The 19,264-nt window shown below is 43.9% G+C and overlaps 1 protein-coding gene across 1 annotated transcript in view; it reads left to right on the plus strand.

The window, feature by feature from the left end:
- Positions 1-1,014: 1,014 nt before the first annotated feature.
- The window catches only part of LOC148041931 (snurportin-1 protein), a 51,403-nt gene continuing 33,153 nt past the window's right edge, over positions 1,015-19,264 (plus strand). The window contains exon 1 of the mRNA XM_087684200.1: positions 1,015-1,520. Coding sequence (XP_087540326.1) covers positions 1,126-1,520 — 395 coding nt within the window. The 5' untranslated portion in view covers positions 1,015-1,125. The remainder of the gene's footprint in view (positions 1,521-19,264) is intronic.

The raw sequence follows: 19,264 nt of genomic DNA on the forward strand, positions 1-19,264 counted from the left end.
TAGTGGGCAGACAGTGGTAGAGCGAGTGGCAACGCAAGATATAAATTGGTGGAGCAGCAATTGGTGAAGGAAGTCTCAACTCTCTCTCTCTCTCTCTCTCTCTCTCTCTTTGTATTTAAGCGAGTGGGGTGGATAGAGCGATGTTAGCGGGTGGACAATGGAAAAGTGAGTGGTGATGCAGGGTGGATAGTGGCAGAGCAGCAATGGGCAAAGGGAGTCTTCTCTCTCTCTCTCTCTCTCTCTCTCTCTCTTTCGATGTCCCTAATGAGTGGTGGGGTGGCGTAGAGCAGTGTCAATGAGCGAGTGGACAATGGTGGTCCAAGTTGGATAGTGGCAAAGTAGCAACAAGGGAAGGGAGTCTCAATGGGCATAATAGGAGTAGCTATGGGTGGACAAGAGTAGTAGTCGTGGGTGAGTGGAAGGTAGCATGTGGGCTTAACAATTGTGCACCCATGAGAGAGAGAGAGAGAGAGAGAGAGAGAGAGAGAGAGAGAGAGGGAGGAGGAAGAGGAACGGAAAAGAGAAGGGGGGAGAGAGGGGGGAGGGGGTAAAAAGAGGAGAGAGAGAGAGAGAGAGAGAGAGAGAGAGAGAGAGAGAGAGAGAATCATAAAAAGAGCGGAGAGAAAAAAAAAACAAAAGGGAGAAAAGAGAGAGGGAGGGAGGGAGGGAGAGGGAAAGGGGGAGAAAAAAAGAAGAGAGACAGAGAATAAGAAGAAAAAAAAGAGGAGAAAAGTATAGAAGAGAGAAGGGAATAAAGAGAAGAGAGAAATGAAAACCAAAAAAGAGAGGGGAGAGAGAAGAAAAAAGAGGAGAGAGGATAAGGGATGAAGCAAAAGAAGCGAAGTTGCCCTACGAGAGAGAGAGAGAGAGAGAGAGAGAGAGAGAGAGAGGAAAAATGGATTGTCAAGTGAAGTACATGACAACTTTGCTTGCTATTTCGCGGCGGCAAAAACGACCATGCAATGCTAGTGAAACCTAAAGTAACCACTATTAAGCTAAGGTGGTCACGTAAGAAAATTAATAATGCAATGCTACCGATGAAGAAACTCTGCAAGTCGGCTTGTTTCCCTCGCACAAGTCACCTTTGAAAAAAAAGAAAGCACAGCTAGTGGCCTCTAGGTGGCTATGGCGGAGAGTACCGTCATTCATTCTGCCCCACCGACAGGGCGAGTGCACAAGCGCCCTCTGTCCGACCAGCAGAAGCGCCGAGACCTTGCCTTGCAGCGGCAGAGTCAAAGCCGACGCGATCTCAAGCAGCACGCTCGACAGGTCGTCTCTCTCTTCGTTCCCGATGGCAAGCTCAGCCATCATCCTCCCGGTGAGTGGGAACCCCTCGACAGCACCGAGGAGCGTAACACCACAGCAGACCTCGATGAAGGAGAAGAGGCCCCAGAGGAAGGCCCCTCTGGATTGGTGCAAGCAACCAGACTCAAAGGAGCCAAAGCCCGGGAATGGTTCAAGCAACAGTTTATGCTCCCAGAGTGGATGGTGGATGTTCCCCTGCGTCTTAGAAAAGACTGGTATATATCAAGGCTCTAATAGAACAGCAACTTGATCAGCAGCTTTTGTATTTGTTACCATTACTTCTAGTTTTTCAGGAGATCTTTTTCATTGAAGGCTTCATTTTCAGCGTAATTGAAACAACAGTGGGTTTACACAAAAAAACAAAATATTTTTCATGTCATGGTGAGAAACAAGAACTAGGTATCTTATAGTAGCGCTCACATAAGATTTGCGATTGTGTCATTAGCAAATGCTGGCCATTGTGCCGGTTAGGTAGATTTGGTTGCATGCAACGGTTCATTGTTTGTGTAGAATCTCTTGATGGGATGATGATAAAAGTGTCCGATATTGTACTGTTATTATTTCTTGTCGCCATGCAATCTCTCTCTCTTTCTCTCTTTTGGGGGGGGGGGGGGGGGGTTTGTGGACATTGCAAAATTTGTATTGAAAAAAGGAAAGTGAAAAGTTGGTATTTACATATGCTTTTTGGTAGGAAGCATAAGTTGCATAAGCTTGGCCTTATAGTATTAACGCCATAGTCATAGTGGGAGGAAGAACAACTAAGAAGAGCTGAAGCAGCCATTTCTTCCCCAAGCAATGAACCTTGGAAGTTGGATCTTGTTGTTATTCTCCTTAATCTCGAGTCCAGCATCAACCCACAAGAGAGAGCCATCTCCTACAAGTATCTTAAATCGTTTGAAAGAAAAGGTTCTTTACTGCCAGGAAACAAAAGAAAGTATACACACCAATCCAAAGAACTGAGGTCTATGTGATCCTTGTAATTACTAGGTTAGTCTTCATCCAATTTCTTGATGGGGTCTTTTTGTGATCTTTATGTAACTATTGGTTGTGATTACATACTTCATTTTCTGCTATGGCTCTTAGTATCCAGCCATGATCCCTCCTAAGCACTTCCAATATGTAAGGAAATGGGAAGTTTTTGCTTTCCTTGTGGTTGATTGTTATCACATGGAACTTGAGGAAAATAAAGTGGCCCGAACAGATTGGTCAATAACTTCAAAGGCTACTTCCATTGCTAATGATTTTCAACTTTAGTAGGAGGCTACATTGTCAACCCCTATGTGTTTGATTGGAAAAGCAGATGTTGCTCTTTTGAACATACATTTTGTTGACTTGTGCTCTAGTAGTCTACACAAGGTGGTGGTGCCCTTTTGAGAATTCAGAGGTTGCATTTTTACCCCAAATACAACAATTCCTATGGTTGGTTTTCCACAAGATAGGGCTATTGCATTTTTGTGCAAGGCAAGGCTGTTTCTAGGGTAATTGTGCTTGGCGTAAGCTAATAAAAAGTTGATATTGTGGCTTTGTCCTACTTTTAAAGTGTGATTAAAGGGTAATTTATTGTCTCTATTAGCAATAGGGGTTGCCTAGTATTGGGTAGGGTTTGTTCACAATGCTTGCCTTAAAGGGAAATTCTAACATTACTATGAACTTGAACTCTCATTGTGTACCAAACACATGGTATCATTTGATGTATGGAATTTTTATGCACCTTGGAAGAGGTATGACTTACATATATGTAACATGACATGTGCTATATAAGCAAGCTTATGTGTTGTGACTTTAAGTTACTATTGGGTTTGGCAAAATGGCGAGGTGCTTCATGTAGCAAAGGAAGGATCTTAATCAGAAGTATTGTAGAAAACAATGTTGGGGCAATTGACTTGCATTTGGATGCATGCTCCATTACATTGTGTTTTGCATGTATTTGTTGAATTTATATTGTCTAACGGACTTGGGAAGTCCATGTCACGTGCAAGTGCTTTTGATGGTGGAAGAGGCTCATTGAAAGCTTTGTTTCTTTTTTCAAAGTTAGATCCATCTCTTGGATGATATTGTTTTGATTTTGTAAAGTGTGTGCTTGCTATAGATTATTTTGATGGTTGAGTGAAAAACATGGATAGATTGAAGGCTCTTTTTAATGATTGTGCAAGAGTAGGTGTTGACATAATCATTGACTTAGCAAAGTTGCATAGGTTGTATCCTATTTGGGTGAGAAGGAGCTTCGAGGAGGCTGTTGAGAAGAAGCACAAGGAAGGGGGGTTTTGAGGTTAATGAGTTTGAGGTGAAGGTTAAGAAGGAGCTTGAGATGACAATTAAGGGTTAAGGTCAAGAAGGATAGTCATGTAATGAAGGTGGAGATCTTTCAACTTTAGGTGATACTTCCTGATCTTTTTTCTTGCTTTTTAAATGCTTGAGGTGTTGTTGTTGTTAAGGAGTTACTTCAACTCAAGGTGGTATAGCATTTAGGGCTCGAGCTAATTTGAGTGAGCATATGGATGGCTTGAAGTTTATGAATCTCAAGATACGTGTGGCTTAGCAAAGTGTATGCATTGAGTCCCCACATGTGGCAATTCGATGTAAGGAATGGATGGTACAACTAGAGGTAGGGCTAAGAGACAACTCGAGTTGAGTGCAAGATTATGAATTTAAGGTGGATGTTCATGCACAACTTGAGATAGGTCTCAATGCTCCCACTCAAAGTGAATGCCAATACAAGGAGTACCAATGTAGAAGTTGGTGTTTTACCCAAGGTGTATGCAACGTGTGCAAGGGACAATGAGAGTGGACTAAGACCTAGAGTACGAGGACTCAAGGTAAGAGGTGTTAATAAGCTCGAGGTGAGACGAGTGCATGCATTGGAGGTAATGCTGGGGAAACCTCCCAATGTGTGGATTAAGCACACTCAAGGAAGAGTCACAAGTAAACTCAAGGCAAACAAGGAATGGTAACTCAATGTGAGCTACTCGAGGTGAGTAGTTAATCTATTTGGGGTGGTTTCTTAACTTGAGGTAAGTCTAGAGCTTGATGTAAGCAAGGTCTCCCTTAGTAGCTCTTGTTAGTAGCTAGGCCACTTTGTGGTGGTTTTGGGTCTCTTGTCAAGAGGTTGAGCGATACCAAGGTCAAGTTTCTAAGTTCAAGGCATATAGGTGCACCACTTGAGGTAAGTATGTTGCCCTTGTAGTAAGCAAGTAGCCACTTGAGAAAGCAATGGGTAGAGGATCCAATGATTAGGTCATAAGAAGGTGCGTTGATAGTCACTTTAGTGGCGGTAAGACTCCTCTTTAGTCAAAGTACTTCAACAAAAACTCTAAAACTCTATAAAATATCAACATAACTCTAGATTATGAACATTAGAGCACTCCGATGCATCAAAGGATTGACTCAATGACCTAGACTAGGACGTATGGGTCATTGCGGTCTAGTAGTTGTGTTTGTTTGAGGTCCAAGGTGTGAGAAGGTCAAATTTGGTACAAATGTCATATTCTCAGCTGAAAAGCCTATACTGCTTGATTCCAAGCCATTGTGCATGATGGGAACTCTAAAATATGCACAAACTATGTTTGGACAGGCCCTTGAATAGCTCGTGGGAGACCTTGTAGAGTCTCCAAATGAGTGATCAACTTGTTGTTTGCTTTTTGCAAGTTCTTTTATGTTGAGACCTATGGCATGAAACATTTTTCTCGCAGTCAATAATAATGTGCTTCACCGCTTCAAAGTATTTTTAAATCCATTCAACTATTGAAAAGATGATGCGTAGCTTTCGGTCTCCATTGTGCCAAAAAGAGATTTATGTAGGGGGAGAAGAAAAGGACAAAAGATGAGTCACAAGAAACATGCCATGCGCTAATTGGCCAGTGGCTAAAACAACAAACTTAGAAATGGAAAAACAATGATCTTGAGCCAAGGGATATATTGATCTCCTTTTGGGGGGCGCCATGTTATTGACACACCTACCTTAGTAAGGGAGAAAGCACTAGCTTTTAGGATGAAGCACCTTCAACCTAAAATCCTCCACCCTTTTTTCTTTTTGGTAGAGAGATACAAGATGCAGTTGTCAACAGGACTACCCTAGTTGACTTTGCCCTTGTTGGTGAAAAGGACCTATGAGTATGTTTGAATCAACATAGATTTTGTAAAGGCCTACGACAAAATGTCATGGGATCATCTCATGCAAGTTCATGAGGCCTTGGGGTTTGGTTTTAATTAGGAAAAATGGTTGGAGCCCTTTTTAGCAATGCATGGGCTGAAGTAATTATCAATGGGTCTCTTTCTAATGGGTTCTCTCTTTGTAGATTGGTCATGTAGAATTATCCTATGGTTCCCTACTTTTTAGCTGTTGCTATAGCTTATTAAGGCTCTTTTGAGAGCTATTAAAGCCAAGATCAATTGGGGCTATCGAGCGAAATCTATATCCCAAGGGGAGGACATTTCATCATTCAAATATTTGCCAATGATAACACTAACCAAGGCCTAAATTTGACAGTGTCATGCCTATTTTTGGTTATTTTACCCATCAAAACAGGTGAAAAATTCTTGTGTTTGTCAAACAACATGTCTTGTTAAAAAGTTAAAACATTGTTTTAGATAGTCACAAAGGATGGGGATGGGGCCAAGGAGCGAGGGGATGGGGGAAAATAGGACCTAAAAATTATATGTTTTCTAGACATAATTGAAATACTCTATAAAGAAACTAGACAAATTTGATCCCTTAACTCAAAAACCTTCTTAAAATGTCACATGAAAGTTTAAAACAATACATGAGCCATGAAAGTTGAAATGAATAGTGAATACTTAAATTTAAGAGTAGAAGTAACAAAGCTAAATGGTGATTGAGAAATGCCATATGATATAAAGACTAAAGTCCCACAATAAACATTGAATTATGAGTACTCGGATTGAAGATTGCAAGAAACTATATGAATGGAGAAATATACTAAAACTAAAAAATGTTGTGAGAAACAATACAAATTGAGAAACTTTAAAATTAGTGGATTGAAGAATACAAGAAATACACGGACCCTATGACACATGGCATCCCTTGCGTTCCATCCCACATGTCCCCCTTGTTCCCCTTCGTCTTGGGACATGTCCACTTGTGACTGATCACTACTTGGAAATGCACCCCTTTTGGGCCTTTTTGGAGATAGGTCTTGTGTTTTGGGACAATGTCCTTGTATTTTGGGCCCGTATCCCTACGTCCCTTGTGATTATGATTGTTTATCATTTTTCGTTGACATTATGTATAACATACCCAACTTTCTGGCTAGTAAGAGTAGATAAATGGAAGGTACTTCAACAAACTTGGCTGTCACATGAAATATTGGACATCCAGTCAAAATTTTCCCATGACACCAACATTGTCAAAGCCAAACTAGAGAATGTTGACTTGCTCCTTGGTATCTACCGAGACTTCTCCATGGTCTTGGGTTCTAATACAAGCATTAGTAAAATGGACCTTCTTTTTCTTTCATGGGTTAAAACCTTGGATTGGATTTAGAGGTCGGGATTTAGAGTATTTAAGCATGGCTTAGTGCCGAAGTACTTAGACTACCCCATTGGATGGGTATAACCATGGACTAGAGATTTGAATGGTTAATTGATAAAACTAAAACCAAGGTGGAGTTCATAGAAAGATAGAGACTATCGAAGTTGCAGGACAAGGCAAGAATGCAAGTGCCCACTTTGCCCAAAGGATTGATGATAATCAACTATGGTGCACCCTTACTAAGTTTTTTACAAAACATTCAAGTCGCCAATTTAAGAGAGGAAGTTTTTTATAAAAGCAAAGCAAAGCTAGCACAAGTATTTACTTGACGACTCATCAATAGAGGTGTGGGATGAGATAGATATAGGAAAGTGTGGAACAACATGCCCTCGAAATTAGTGACAAACATCTTTCTATGGAACGTTCTAAATTGCTAATGGACAAATTGCCTATATTGAGCCTTTCTAAGGCTTTTACTACATATTTGAGAAGGGGCAACAAGTAAAACCAAGCCAAGAACAAGAAGAAAGAAGTAGCTTAACATTCTGAGTCTTCCTCGGGTTCTGGCATAGATTGAGAGAAGTCTAAATGTCCACATTGTGGGAAGGGCACTTATCCCGAGGAGAAGTGTTGAAAGAAATACTCTCACCTTCATCCGAAAGCGAAGGATGGAGTTGAAACATTTGAGTTTTCCTACACTTCTTCAATAGTTGCTACACGAGTGTGTGCTCCCTATGAGATGGAGGTGGCTTCTTCAATAGTTGTCTTGTCTTTAGAGAGGCCTTGGCTCATTGATAGTGGTGCTTTGAGTCACATGATTCCTTGAGGAGATTTGCTACAAGATCTTTGTCCATTCGAGGGTACAGTCATTGTTGGTGACATTTGTTCAATGCTTATTAGTGGTGTTAACACTTTGCTGGTATTGCTTGACTATCCATCAAGCTCCTTTTTAGAAGTCCTACATGTTTTGGGTTTGGGCTTCCCATACCTCTATTCATGGCCTTAAAACTTGGTACTAGGGTTGTCTTCATCAAACATGCTGTCTCTATTGAGGATTCTTCTACACGAGACATTTTAGTGATAGGTTGGTAGGAGAGAGGGTTGTACAAGCTCCGTTCCCCTTTCATTGTGCAGGGTCCTTCGAGGTAGTTTCCTATTGCTACGCCCGCTCGTGCTTGTGCACCATCTATCCCATAGGTTCCATTCCATCCCCCACTCTCTCCTTTGGCCATTACAGCATGGAATGGGTGGAATGGGGCCTTGGAATACTAAAACATTGCTCCCTAATTTTTTTAAAAATTTCTTGGTTCCTTGGTTTTGAAAATAGGCCTTCTTGTTCCAATCATGTTCCCCATTCCCATTACCATTTCCCATTCCTCGTTCCATGTGGCTATACCTCTATTGGTTCCCTTATGCCCCCAACCCCTTTCAGAGGGGGACAATATTGGTGATGCGGTTGTGGAGTTCCTGTCCCCTTGTGTTTCAAAAGGGATTCCTAGGATCAAGAGGAGCTTTTTCATTGATAGACTACATCAATGGACTTCTTCAGCTTTGGCACTTCTTCTGTTATTGTTGGATCCATTTCATCTTTTTTGGCCTTCAGTCACATCTAGGATGTGAGAGAGGGTGTTAGCATTCATGTGCTTGGTGTCAGAGTGCAGCGGTGCGGAAGCGTAGGACTGAGAGAGAGAGAACGCAGAGAGAGAAGGGAGAGAAAGAGACAGTGGACGATGAAGATCTGCTGTATAAAGAATGCTGAATACAAAGATATGCAGATATATACACGGGCGCAGTGCGCTGGACTGCGTGTCTCCACCTCGACGATGCAACCTGCTGTCCACCTTGAAGTTCGCTGCAGTCTGCACTGTCTGCTGTCTGAAATCTGTGAACAGAGACAGAATTTGCGCGTCACCGGTCTGTAATCTGCGAGCAGAGAAGTGTGTGTAGACTGCTGGGAACGTCAGGTATAAATAGCCGACAACCAGGGCAAAAGAGGGCGCCAGAAAATAGGGTGCAACCAGGACAGGTCGGCTGCATTAAATGCAGCCGACTGGGCTGCAGGCAGTCGGACTGCCACGTGGCAGTCCGACTGCACAGTCCGACTGTGCAGACTGCTGTGCAGACTGCTTGCCTGCCTGGCTATCCAGACTGCAGCGGACTTCGAGGTGGACAGCAGGTTGCATCGTCGAGGTGGAGACACGCAGTCCAGCGCACTGCGCCCGTGTATATATCTGCATATCTTTGTATTCAGCATTCTTTATACAGCAGATCTTCATCGTCCACTGTCTCTTTCTCTCCCTTCTCTCTTTGCGTTCTCTCTCTCAGTCCTACGCTTCCGCACCGCTGCACTCTGACAGACAGTCAATACCGGGGCGCTGTGCAAAACCTTTAGCAACAAGGCGAGCCTTGTGCTTATCCAAAGTACCATCACTGAGGTATTTGGTCTTGAAGACCCACTTGACTCCAATCACCTTCTTCTTCGGGGGGCGAGGCACGAGTGACCAAGTGCCATTCCTCTCAATAGCCTCCAACTCGGCTTCCATAGCTTTCTTCCATGGTGCGGACTGTAAAGCCTCCTTCACGGAGGTGGGCTCTCGATCCTGCATAACACGGGTCATCAAACAATAGTTGGAGCAAACAAGCTCCGTAGAATGTGCCTGGTGCTTCCGTGACCGCCGCGGACCATCCTGCAGTCCCCACTCCTCAGGAACCCCCTCGATCCCTGAATCACGGAGTGTGTCACGGGCCCAGCGAGGAGGAGGCCGAATCTCCCCTCGTCTTTCTCCATCAGCAGAAGACTCCGGAATATCCACCGGTGGTAACTCCTCAGAGGTGTTCGGTGGAACAGTAGACTCTGTGTCAGAAACAGGATCATAATCAAAAGGCACGGGCTCCAGTGGAACTGTCGAAGGAGCCCAACTCTCCCCTGGATCTCCAAGAATGGGATGCTCCTCACCCGTTGAAGTAGTCGGAACCTCCACAAACCACACATCACGGCTAGTGTACACATCCCGCTTTACGGGATCATACAGTCGGTAGCCTTGGGACTGGGAGCTATAGCCAACAAATACCTGTTTTCGGGAAGCTGCTTCAAATTTATCACGGTGAGCCTTGGGGATGTGAACGGGATGTGAACATAGGCATCACACCCAAAGACCCGAAAGTAAGAAACATCTGGCTTCGTCCCAAAATAAGCCTCAAATGGGGTCATCCCTTCCACGGCCGAAGTAGGGGATCGATTAAGGATGTGGACTGCAGTAGCCACAGCCTCGGCCCACAGAACCTGAGGGGTCTGTCGGTGCTCCATCATGGTGCGCGCCATCTCGATCACACTACGGTTCTTCCGTTCAAGAATACCATTCTCTTGAGGAGTATTGGTATTGGCAAACTCCTGGTGAATTCCTCTATCTGCACAAAACCGAGCAAACTCATTAGACACAAATTCACCTCCCTTGTCGGATCGCAAGGTCTTCAATTTCCGGCCTGATCGGTTCTCCTCAAAGAGAAGCCAATCCTTGAAGTGCGAGAAAGCTTCTGACTTTAGTGCCAAAAAATAGGCCCATGTCATCCTGCTGTAGTCATCCACGATCAGCATGAAGTACGAGCTCCCACGCAGGGACTCAGTCCTCATAGGGCCACATAGATCCGTAGATACTAGCTCCATCGGTGAAGTAGACCGCCGCGAAGCTGTGTGGGGAATGGCATCCCTATGCTGCTTCCCCCGTATGCAGGAGACACATGGCTGCTGGCTCACCACTATATCCGGCAACCCTCGAACAAGCTGTCCACGTGACGCCCTCCGAAGATAGTCATAGTTCAGGTGACCAAACCGAGCATGCCATAACTCTGACTGTGACTGAGAGGTAAGAAGAAGAGTAGAGAGGGCGGTGGAAGACTTCAGTTTGTAAATGCCGTTCTCCTCATATCCGGATGAGAGAACCTTCCTCGATCCACGATCAAGGACTCGCACTGTAGTACTGTCAAACTCCACCAAGAGACCAAGGGAGCAAATCTTATGAACTGAAAGGAGATGGTACCCTAATCCTGGTACATGCAAAACCTCTGAGGTATGGGTACCACCTCGTCCATCCGGAATAAGCTGCATCTTACCCCGACCTGCAACAGAAACTGAAGAGCTGTCTCCAATGAGAATCTGCCCACGTGAGGGTCGCAACTGGGCAACACCATCTGATGAAGGAGTCATGTGCCGTGAGGCACCACTATCAACAATCCACTCTCGAGCCTGGGGAGCCGTCATCGCAGCATCAGAAGCATTCGGTGAAGCGTCCTCAATGACAGCTAGATGAAGAAATGCAGCTGATGAGGGTGCAGCCACCGCTCCAGAATCCTTGGTGTCCTTCGTGTCTTTGTCAGGGCAATCCTTCTTCCAATGGCCAGTCTTTCCACAAATATGGCATGTGGAGTCTTTGTCCTTGTCCTTCTCCTTGTCCTTATTGGACTTGTTATCCCCCTTCTTCTTCTTTTGGTCCTTCCCCTTCTTCTGAGAGGCTTGACCTGTCAGCGCCTCCGACTTGGAAGCATTCTGTCCCTTTAACTGTTCCTCTTGGTCCAAGACCATAGGAACCAACTCTTCCCACCGAAGAGTAGACTCTCGCCCAGAAGCAATGAGGGCAGAGTAAAATGTACCGAATCGTGGCGGCAACTGGGACAATAGTGTGATCGCCATGTCTTCGGAGGAAATCGGCTTCCCTGCATTCTGAACGTGCATCTGTAGCTGCCTTAGCTTGTTAATGTGTTCCCGTAGCGAAGAAGACTTATTTACGGACAAGGTCCGCATCTGTACCTCCAAAGAAACCCTCTTCATTAGGGTCATCCGATTGTACATTTGATCAAGCTCCAGCCATATCTCCCGAGCCACCATCAAGTGCTCGATGTGAGCGATCACGGCTGTAGTGCATGATAGAAAGAGAAAGGATCGAATCCTGGCATTCAGTTTGTCCCAATGAGACTGGGCCTTGGCCAACTCCGCACGAGCATCGGAAGAGAGTTTGGACTCATCTCTTACTGAGGGCCGGTCAATCTCCTCCTGTACCAACTCCGCCAAATCATAGGACTCAAGAATGGCCAACATCATGACGCGCCAAATGCGGTAGTTGTCGCCGTCGAGCTTCTGATCTGTAGGAAGAGCCGGTAAGACAGGCACCTTCCGGTCCATAATCGCCTGGAACTCCAAGTCAATCTCTGTAGACATCTTCACCTGCAATGCCTTCACAAACGCAAAAGCAGCCCCCTCTGACTGGGAAAACTCAGCCTGCTAAGGCTCTTCCGCGTCCTGAACCTTCTTCACCCGCCGGAGGCGATGAAAAAGCAAAACCTGCACTTGTAGGCTGAAAACTCAAACTTCCTCCGCGTCAAACAGCAGTAAACAGCAGCAAATCCACCACCTGTACTCCTTTCCTGTGCGCCCACACTCGTTTCAGCCTTGTTCCAAGGCGCAGCCCTCCTGTCTGCCCTTAAACGCAAAAAAACGCAAATTTGTGTCGCGATGGAAACTCCTCTTCAGGTTGATTCTGCGCTCAGTCAGCCCTCAAATACTGCTCTGATACCATGTCAGAGTGCAGCGGTGCGGAAGCATAGGACTGAGAGAGAGAGAACGCAGAGAGAGAAGGGAGAGAAAGAGACAGTGGACGATGAAGATCTGCTGTATAAAGAATGCTGAATACAAGGATATGCAGATATATACACGGGCGCAGTGCGCTGGACTTCGTGTCTCCACCTCGACGATGCAACCTGCTGTCCACCTCGAAGTCTGCTGCAGTCTGCACGGTCTGCTGTCTGAAATCTGTGAACAGAGACAGAATCTGCGCGTCACCGGTCTGTAATCTGCGAGCAGAGAAGTGTGTGTAGACTGCTGGGAACGTCGGGTATAAATAGCCGACAACCGGGGCAAAAGAGGGCGCCAAAAAATAGGGCGCAACCAGGATAGGTCGGCTGCATTAAATGCAGCCGACTGGGCTGCAGGCAGTCGGACTGCCACGTGGCAGTCCGACTGTGCAGACTGCTGTGCAGACTGCCTGCCTGCCTGGCTATGATCTCTAACACTTGGAACAATCATCATTGCTTGTGACCCTCAGTTTGAGTTAGACGCGGACATTAAGAGCTTTGACATTTAGTTTGTCATATTTGGACGGAGGAGGCAACTCTTTGTACAGCACGCATTTCTTCTTTAGTCAATTTTAGGCGTGTTCAAATTGGCCAGTTAGTTTCTAGCTCAATGCATTTCTTTTCCAATGGATTTGGATTGTGTTCTACACCACACAAGATGAGTCAATTGACATTTCGTATGGCGACAACATTTTTCCCATTATTTTGTTGCAGTCAGCCAGCATTTATTCCTCCACTTGGATCAGATTGATGGGTTTTTGGCATTTTTGCATATTTATAGCTGACCTCCCTTAGTTGACTGGTCATTCACAGGTTTCATGTTTTGCAAATTTTGGCACACTTCTACGTTTAGGGATACTCATTTGTCTTCCAATGTTGCCTTCTGTCATTAGCTTGATTTGGTGCCCTTGCTGAGGTCTTGGGTTGTGTATAGGGACTGATGAGTCCTCTTTTGTATTCAGCTTTCATTCAGTTCAATGTAGATTTTCTCCTTCCATTCTCTTCTTTCATTGCAGTCTTTCTCTTCCCCTTTCTCTCCGTGTTTGTGTTTTCTCTTTTGTTGCACACTCATAGTACAATGAGTTTTGAAGAGGAGATAACATAAGTAAGAGAGATGCAAGATGATTTGATCCATGATGTGGTCTTTTGATAAGCTTAGGGACCTGAAGTAGAGCATGTTAGTAGATTAGTCAGCTCATGGTTGAGTCTAGACTTGTGGTTCAGCAGGTTGGGCACAGAGACATTTTAGGCATTTTATTTGCCATTGTTAATTGGGGATTGGCATTATTTGCAGCCAGTCGGCCAGCATTTAATGGCCGACCTGTCATATTTTGGGCATTTATTTGTCCTATATATTTTCTGGCTCCATCCTCCACTTATTCATTCATTCATCACTCGATAGTTTCTGGGGAGAGGGAGCAGGTGCCAGTGCCTCCACAGCCGGTGACTCACATTGTATCTGTAATGTCTCATGTCTTGGTATATGGATTCCATTTCCCGAGCATACATCTGAGTTCTCATCTGTATAGTGTCATCTCTTTCTTTTCTTTTGTCTTGTGTTCAGCAGTTTATTTCAGCACATGTTTATGCTTCCATTGCTGCACCACTTCTGACATCGTATCAGATTTCAGGATTTGTGTTTTTGTTGTGTTTTATTGCTGATTTCAGGACTGTTTTCTCTCTTGCTGATCAGGCAGCTGCTATTCCAATCAAGCGACCAGTTTTGCCTGCGTTTTTTGTTGTAGTCAGCATTCGTACAGCTTGCGCATCCATTTCAGCCTGTGTTTTGATGTTTCAGCATTTGCTCCTGGCTGGATGTTTACATTATTAGGCCATTCTTGCTGTTTTTGACTTCTTACCGCAATTTTTATCTTATTTTGATCAGATTTTGGGTTCTATTGTATGTGAACTCTTGTTTTTTGTAGTTTGTGCTCGTGGTTTGGCTGTGTTCCCTCTCCAAATACCTTCTTTTCTCTACTTCTTTTCTAACTCTTCTTCAGATGGCTTCTCCATGCACATCCACTGATGGTATGCTACATGGAGCTTCCAGTGAGGCTTTTGCATCTTCAGAGAGGGGTTCGAAGATGAAGAAGTCGAAGGCCCAGTGTTACCACTATGGCAAGAAAGGTCATTTAAGGAAGGACTGCAAAGAGTTAGCGGCTTCCAGGAAGAAAAAGGAGCAGAAGACAAAGCGGGATGTGGACTCCTCCGACAAGTCATCATCTGCCTCAGATTTTGATTCAGATCCTCCGGCCAAGGCGATGTCCAAGGCACGGAAGGGATCCTCTTCTTCAGATCATGGAAAGGGCTTAGTGGCTCCTTCCTCAGTTGTTTTCTACTGGTGGTGATGCGGTCATCCCTCACGACTCTCTAGTGCCAGAGAGGGAGTGTGAGAGGGTGGTGAGATGGGGTAGCCGCGCCTCATCTATATTTCTATACAGATGCACAGGATCCAGAGAGGGACATCCCTGACGAATCGACCGAAGTCTGGCAGGTACAAATCTTGGAGCTCTGATTGACATCCAGGTTCATGATGGGCTGGTTACTTGACAGAGAGCGGATGGCTTTTGTTTGGAGCTCACATGAGGGGACACTTTGGCGCACGGGGAATCCATGGTCATTTATGCGTTGTGGCATTGGTGATAGGATGTCACATGTGCTACTTCAGCGGCATTGTTGACAGACATTGAGAGCTGCTATGATCTTCTCTATCTTCAGGAGCTAGTACGATCGACATCAACATCATGTTCTCTTTGAGGCACCTTGGTGGTGGCTTGCGCACCCATTACTTGGGTATCCATGGTTCTACTATGATGGACATTGTTGTGTGTACTATGATGTGCCCTTATCATTGTATATTGTATTGTATTAGATTACCCATGATCTGAGAGAGGGTGTTAGCATGTTAGTCAGCTCATGGTTGAGTCTGAACTTGTGGTTCAGCAGGTTGGGCACAGAGATATTTTAGTTTAGGCATTTTATTTGCCATTGTTAATTGGGGATTGGCATTATTTGTAGTTTGCTGGCGGACTTGTCATATTTTGGGCATTTGTTTGTCTTGTATATTTTTTGGCTCCCTCCTCCACTTATTCATTCATTCATCACTCGATAGTTTCTGGGGAGAGGGAGTAGGTGCCAGTGCCTCCACAGCCGGTGACTCACATTGTATCTGTACTGTCTCATGTCTTGGTATATGGATTCCATTTCCTGAGCATACATCCGAGTTCTCATCTGTATTGTGTTATCTCTTTCTTTTCTTTTATCTTGTGTTCAACAGTTTATTTCAGCACATGTTTATACTTCCATTGCTGCACCACTTCTGATAGAGCAGGGTTCAGAGGTGCATTTGCATGGCTCAAAGGTTGATCAAAAGTCAATGTGGCTTTGAGGCACCATGTCGAGATACCAAAGTCATCAAGTGCATTATATTACTTTAATTCCTATTTTGGTCTCCTTTCACAACTCCAAAAAAGCTTTCTTTGTATTATTGTTTAGTGTTCCGATACCACTTGAGACAACTTAAGAGCCACCCTTGACAATTTAGTGACTCGTGTGCCTAAAATAGGGCATGGGCATCATTGGCTGCACATCCATCCTCACTCCATCTTATTCATTCTTTATTAGATCGTTCACTCCGTCACACTTTTAGAGCCTAAGCTTTCTACCACTATTGCCCACATCCCTATCATTTTGGATATCTTAGTTTATGGTGTTATCTAGCTGATCCTAACACCAACCATCGGATGACTTCATTTTGGAAGGTCTTCTACACATTGCCATCAACTCTAGACACTCTAGATTGCTGCATTTTTAGTCCACATAGCTTGATGACCCGCTCTTCATTATTCTCCATTGCAGAGTTTGCTAGTTTCATTCCTCGATTGGTACAACATATCGTCTTCACCAATATTGTGCATTTCCAGCTCTTGATGCCACCCCAGCACCAAGTTGACAGTTCCTAGGCATCAGCCACCTTTTGGAGGTTGTGTTTGTAGCAGATTTAGGTTGTCTACAGCAGTCTACACTTCTTCATGAACCCGATATCAAACACTACCTATTCTCCTATATGGCTGCCCAGTAGTTGCTTGTTTGCAGCCACTTATATGGAGAGATCTTCATCATACATTCTTGTGCTTTTTTTTCCAATTGGCTTCCTAGAGGTCACCTTGATAGTAGCCAATATCTTGTAAAGGCTTCAGCATGTTCTCAATCTCCAATAGTCCTTGAGGATTATGTTTTGCTCCATCTATTGCTGTCCTTCATCCTCTAGTGCCTACTTTGACATTTCACTATATGGAGGATTGTGTTTTGCTCCCTCCATAGAGCATCTGTTTTCTTCATCATCGACATCTCCACCAAGGGATTGCATTTCACTCCCTTCACTTAGCAGATCCCTTCTAGGTATCATAGTTTTGAGAAATGGTGCTTCAGACCTGTTGGAACAAGATGGCCGTTTCTAGTGGTTTCCATTTCTCGGAAACATATGCTTTGGGCAGGTCGAGGCTAAAACCCTCTTTTTGACTGTGTTTTCTTGTCACTTAATCATTTTGCTTATTTCTTGCATGTTTTGGACTTCTGCACCTGCTAAGACTACTGCAAACCTGCCCCAACCACTGCACACCAGCCTGTGGTCACCTTGGCAATGCTGAAAGGTCTCTTCTCGAAAGGTAAGCTTCAGTTGTGAACATTCAGACTGTTTTCTTGCAGATTTCAGACCTAAATTTCTGCAATTTTCAGCCAAGATATATGAAAGTTTTTGTCTTACCAGCCATTTGTGCACTATTTCAGCCTACGTGCCATCTGTTTGTGAACATTCAGCTGTTTTCTTGTAGATTTCAGACCTGGATTTCTGCAATTTTTAGCCAAGTTATAATAAATTGTCTTGCCAGCCGTGTGCACACTATTTCAGCCTTGTGTTGTTTGTTTGATGTTTGGGCAGCTTGCAGCCAACAAATGACTGTGGCCCGTGATCCTGATTGGCGCCATGTTACTCTTGTAAACTCATATGTCACATGTGTGTTGTTTTGTTTCAAAATATTGTAAGTTATTTTGGGTGATTTAAGATTATTACTTCATGTTAAAGAATGTTGCAAGTGGCAGCTTGCAAAACTGATAACTATGTGAAATTGTGCAATGTGAATCATGGATCTTGATTCTTGTGTTAAAAGTTAAGATTGCTTAGTGGCTCTAGTCTCTTTTGTGTGTGTGTGTGTGTGTGTACATATGCATAAACACATTAATAATCATTTATATAATAATTTATTGATATATTTCGAAATGTCGATTCCACAAAATTTCAAATGGTTGAAACTTTGAAACTTTGTTTCTTGCCGTTTTCAAAATGCATGGAAACCATGCTAGGTATTGCCACTGAGTGGTCAAGACAGTTTAGTTATCCCTAAGCTTAGCTCCATTGTATCCAACTAGTGCTTGTTGTCTTGTCTTCTCTCAACATTCCTCTCTTTCTAGCCATTCTCTCTGTGTAGCTTGTGTTTGATGCTGATGTCACGTGCTAGCTTAGCATTTTACTTTTTTTTTTGACACCGGTAGTGCTGCACTTCATCACTAATCCAGCCACACTCCAGCCGCGTTTGTTGTTGTTAGATACCTTCATAGGCTGCTTGTTGTGTTTTGGGATCCATAAGGAGTACGATACACTCTCCAACTCATTATTTCTGCCCTAGTCCTTGAGACAAGGGAGTTCGAGATTCAGTATTTATCACGATGTAGTGTGTTTGCTGCATTGAGCATCATACTCTATTCAAATTCATTCATTTTATTATTTGTTGTGTTCATTGTCTTTGAGTTACCCTAACTCTAATTGTGTTTCTATATAAGTCTTTGTGTTTGTTGTAATGATTGTGTTTATTTTTTATTGTCGCACACATTGTAGGGGTCGAAGGTAATGACCAACAAATTGGAGTGAAATGCAGGTTAGTAGAGTTACTAGATTGATAAGATCATCATGGCAACAACTGGATGAGGTGCTTGATGGACGGTGTCTAGGAAGAATTGGGTTAACCTGCAAAACAAGGGATGGAGCAAGTGGCTAGGCAGCCTTCTATTTATAGTAGATATGGATCCTCCCAAAGTGGGTGTTTGCTTATGAGACAACAAAACTTGGTTATTTTTAAGTTAAGAGGCTGATTTAATGAGCTAATTTAGGTTTAACATATGATGCACCCTTTTTAGCTTAATACCCCCTCTTAGGACCAAAATTGAAACTAGAAGGGACTACAAGTTAGCTCACCTTGTGTTTAAACTTTACCCCTATGTGTCCCATCCCAAAGCAACTTGGGGATTGGTCAATGGGTACATGTCGGCTGCACCTGCTGGCTGAGATGGCAGCTCCACCAACAGCAATAGAAGGGGAAATGATGCATTGCTCTTATCAAAATTGCCGGACCCTGCTGTTCTAGCAAACACAATCAATTCTGAAGATTTTTGTTGCTGAGAAATCCTAATTGCTGCTGTAAATTAGGGTTTCAGTGCAGCAATAATCATTGCTGCTCTTCACTGATGGCTGGAATATGTTGAGGGAATGTCAGAGAACGAGAGAGAAGATCAAATAAAGAGAGTATCTTTTGAACATAGCTTTGATGGAAATTTTGATGGCATCAATAGCTTTGAAAGGGGGTAAAATACTAGCGCTGGTGAGCCCTCCTCTTCTACCATTGCTTCTCATTGAGGGGTTAAAGGAAATGTGCTGTCCTTGTCTCTTCATGTTGCACGATCAGCTGTTGCCTGATTTTGGATGTTCCATGATGGTAGGTTCTTCTCAATTGCTCTCCACCTTCGTCAACCTTCACAATGGCTTCCTCCACACTCCGCCATCCCTGATCAGCC

Source organism: Lygodium microphyllum, chromosome 1 (genome assembly GCF_053477565.2).
Source record: "Lygodium microphyllum isolate KBCC chromosome 1, Lygodium_microphyllum_v1.1.10, whole genome shotgun sequence".
NCBI lineage: Eukaryota > Viridiplantae > Streptophyta > Polypodiopsida > Schizaeales > Lygodiaceae > Lygodium > Lygodium microphyllum.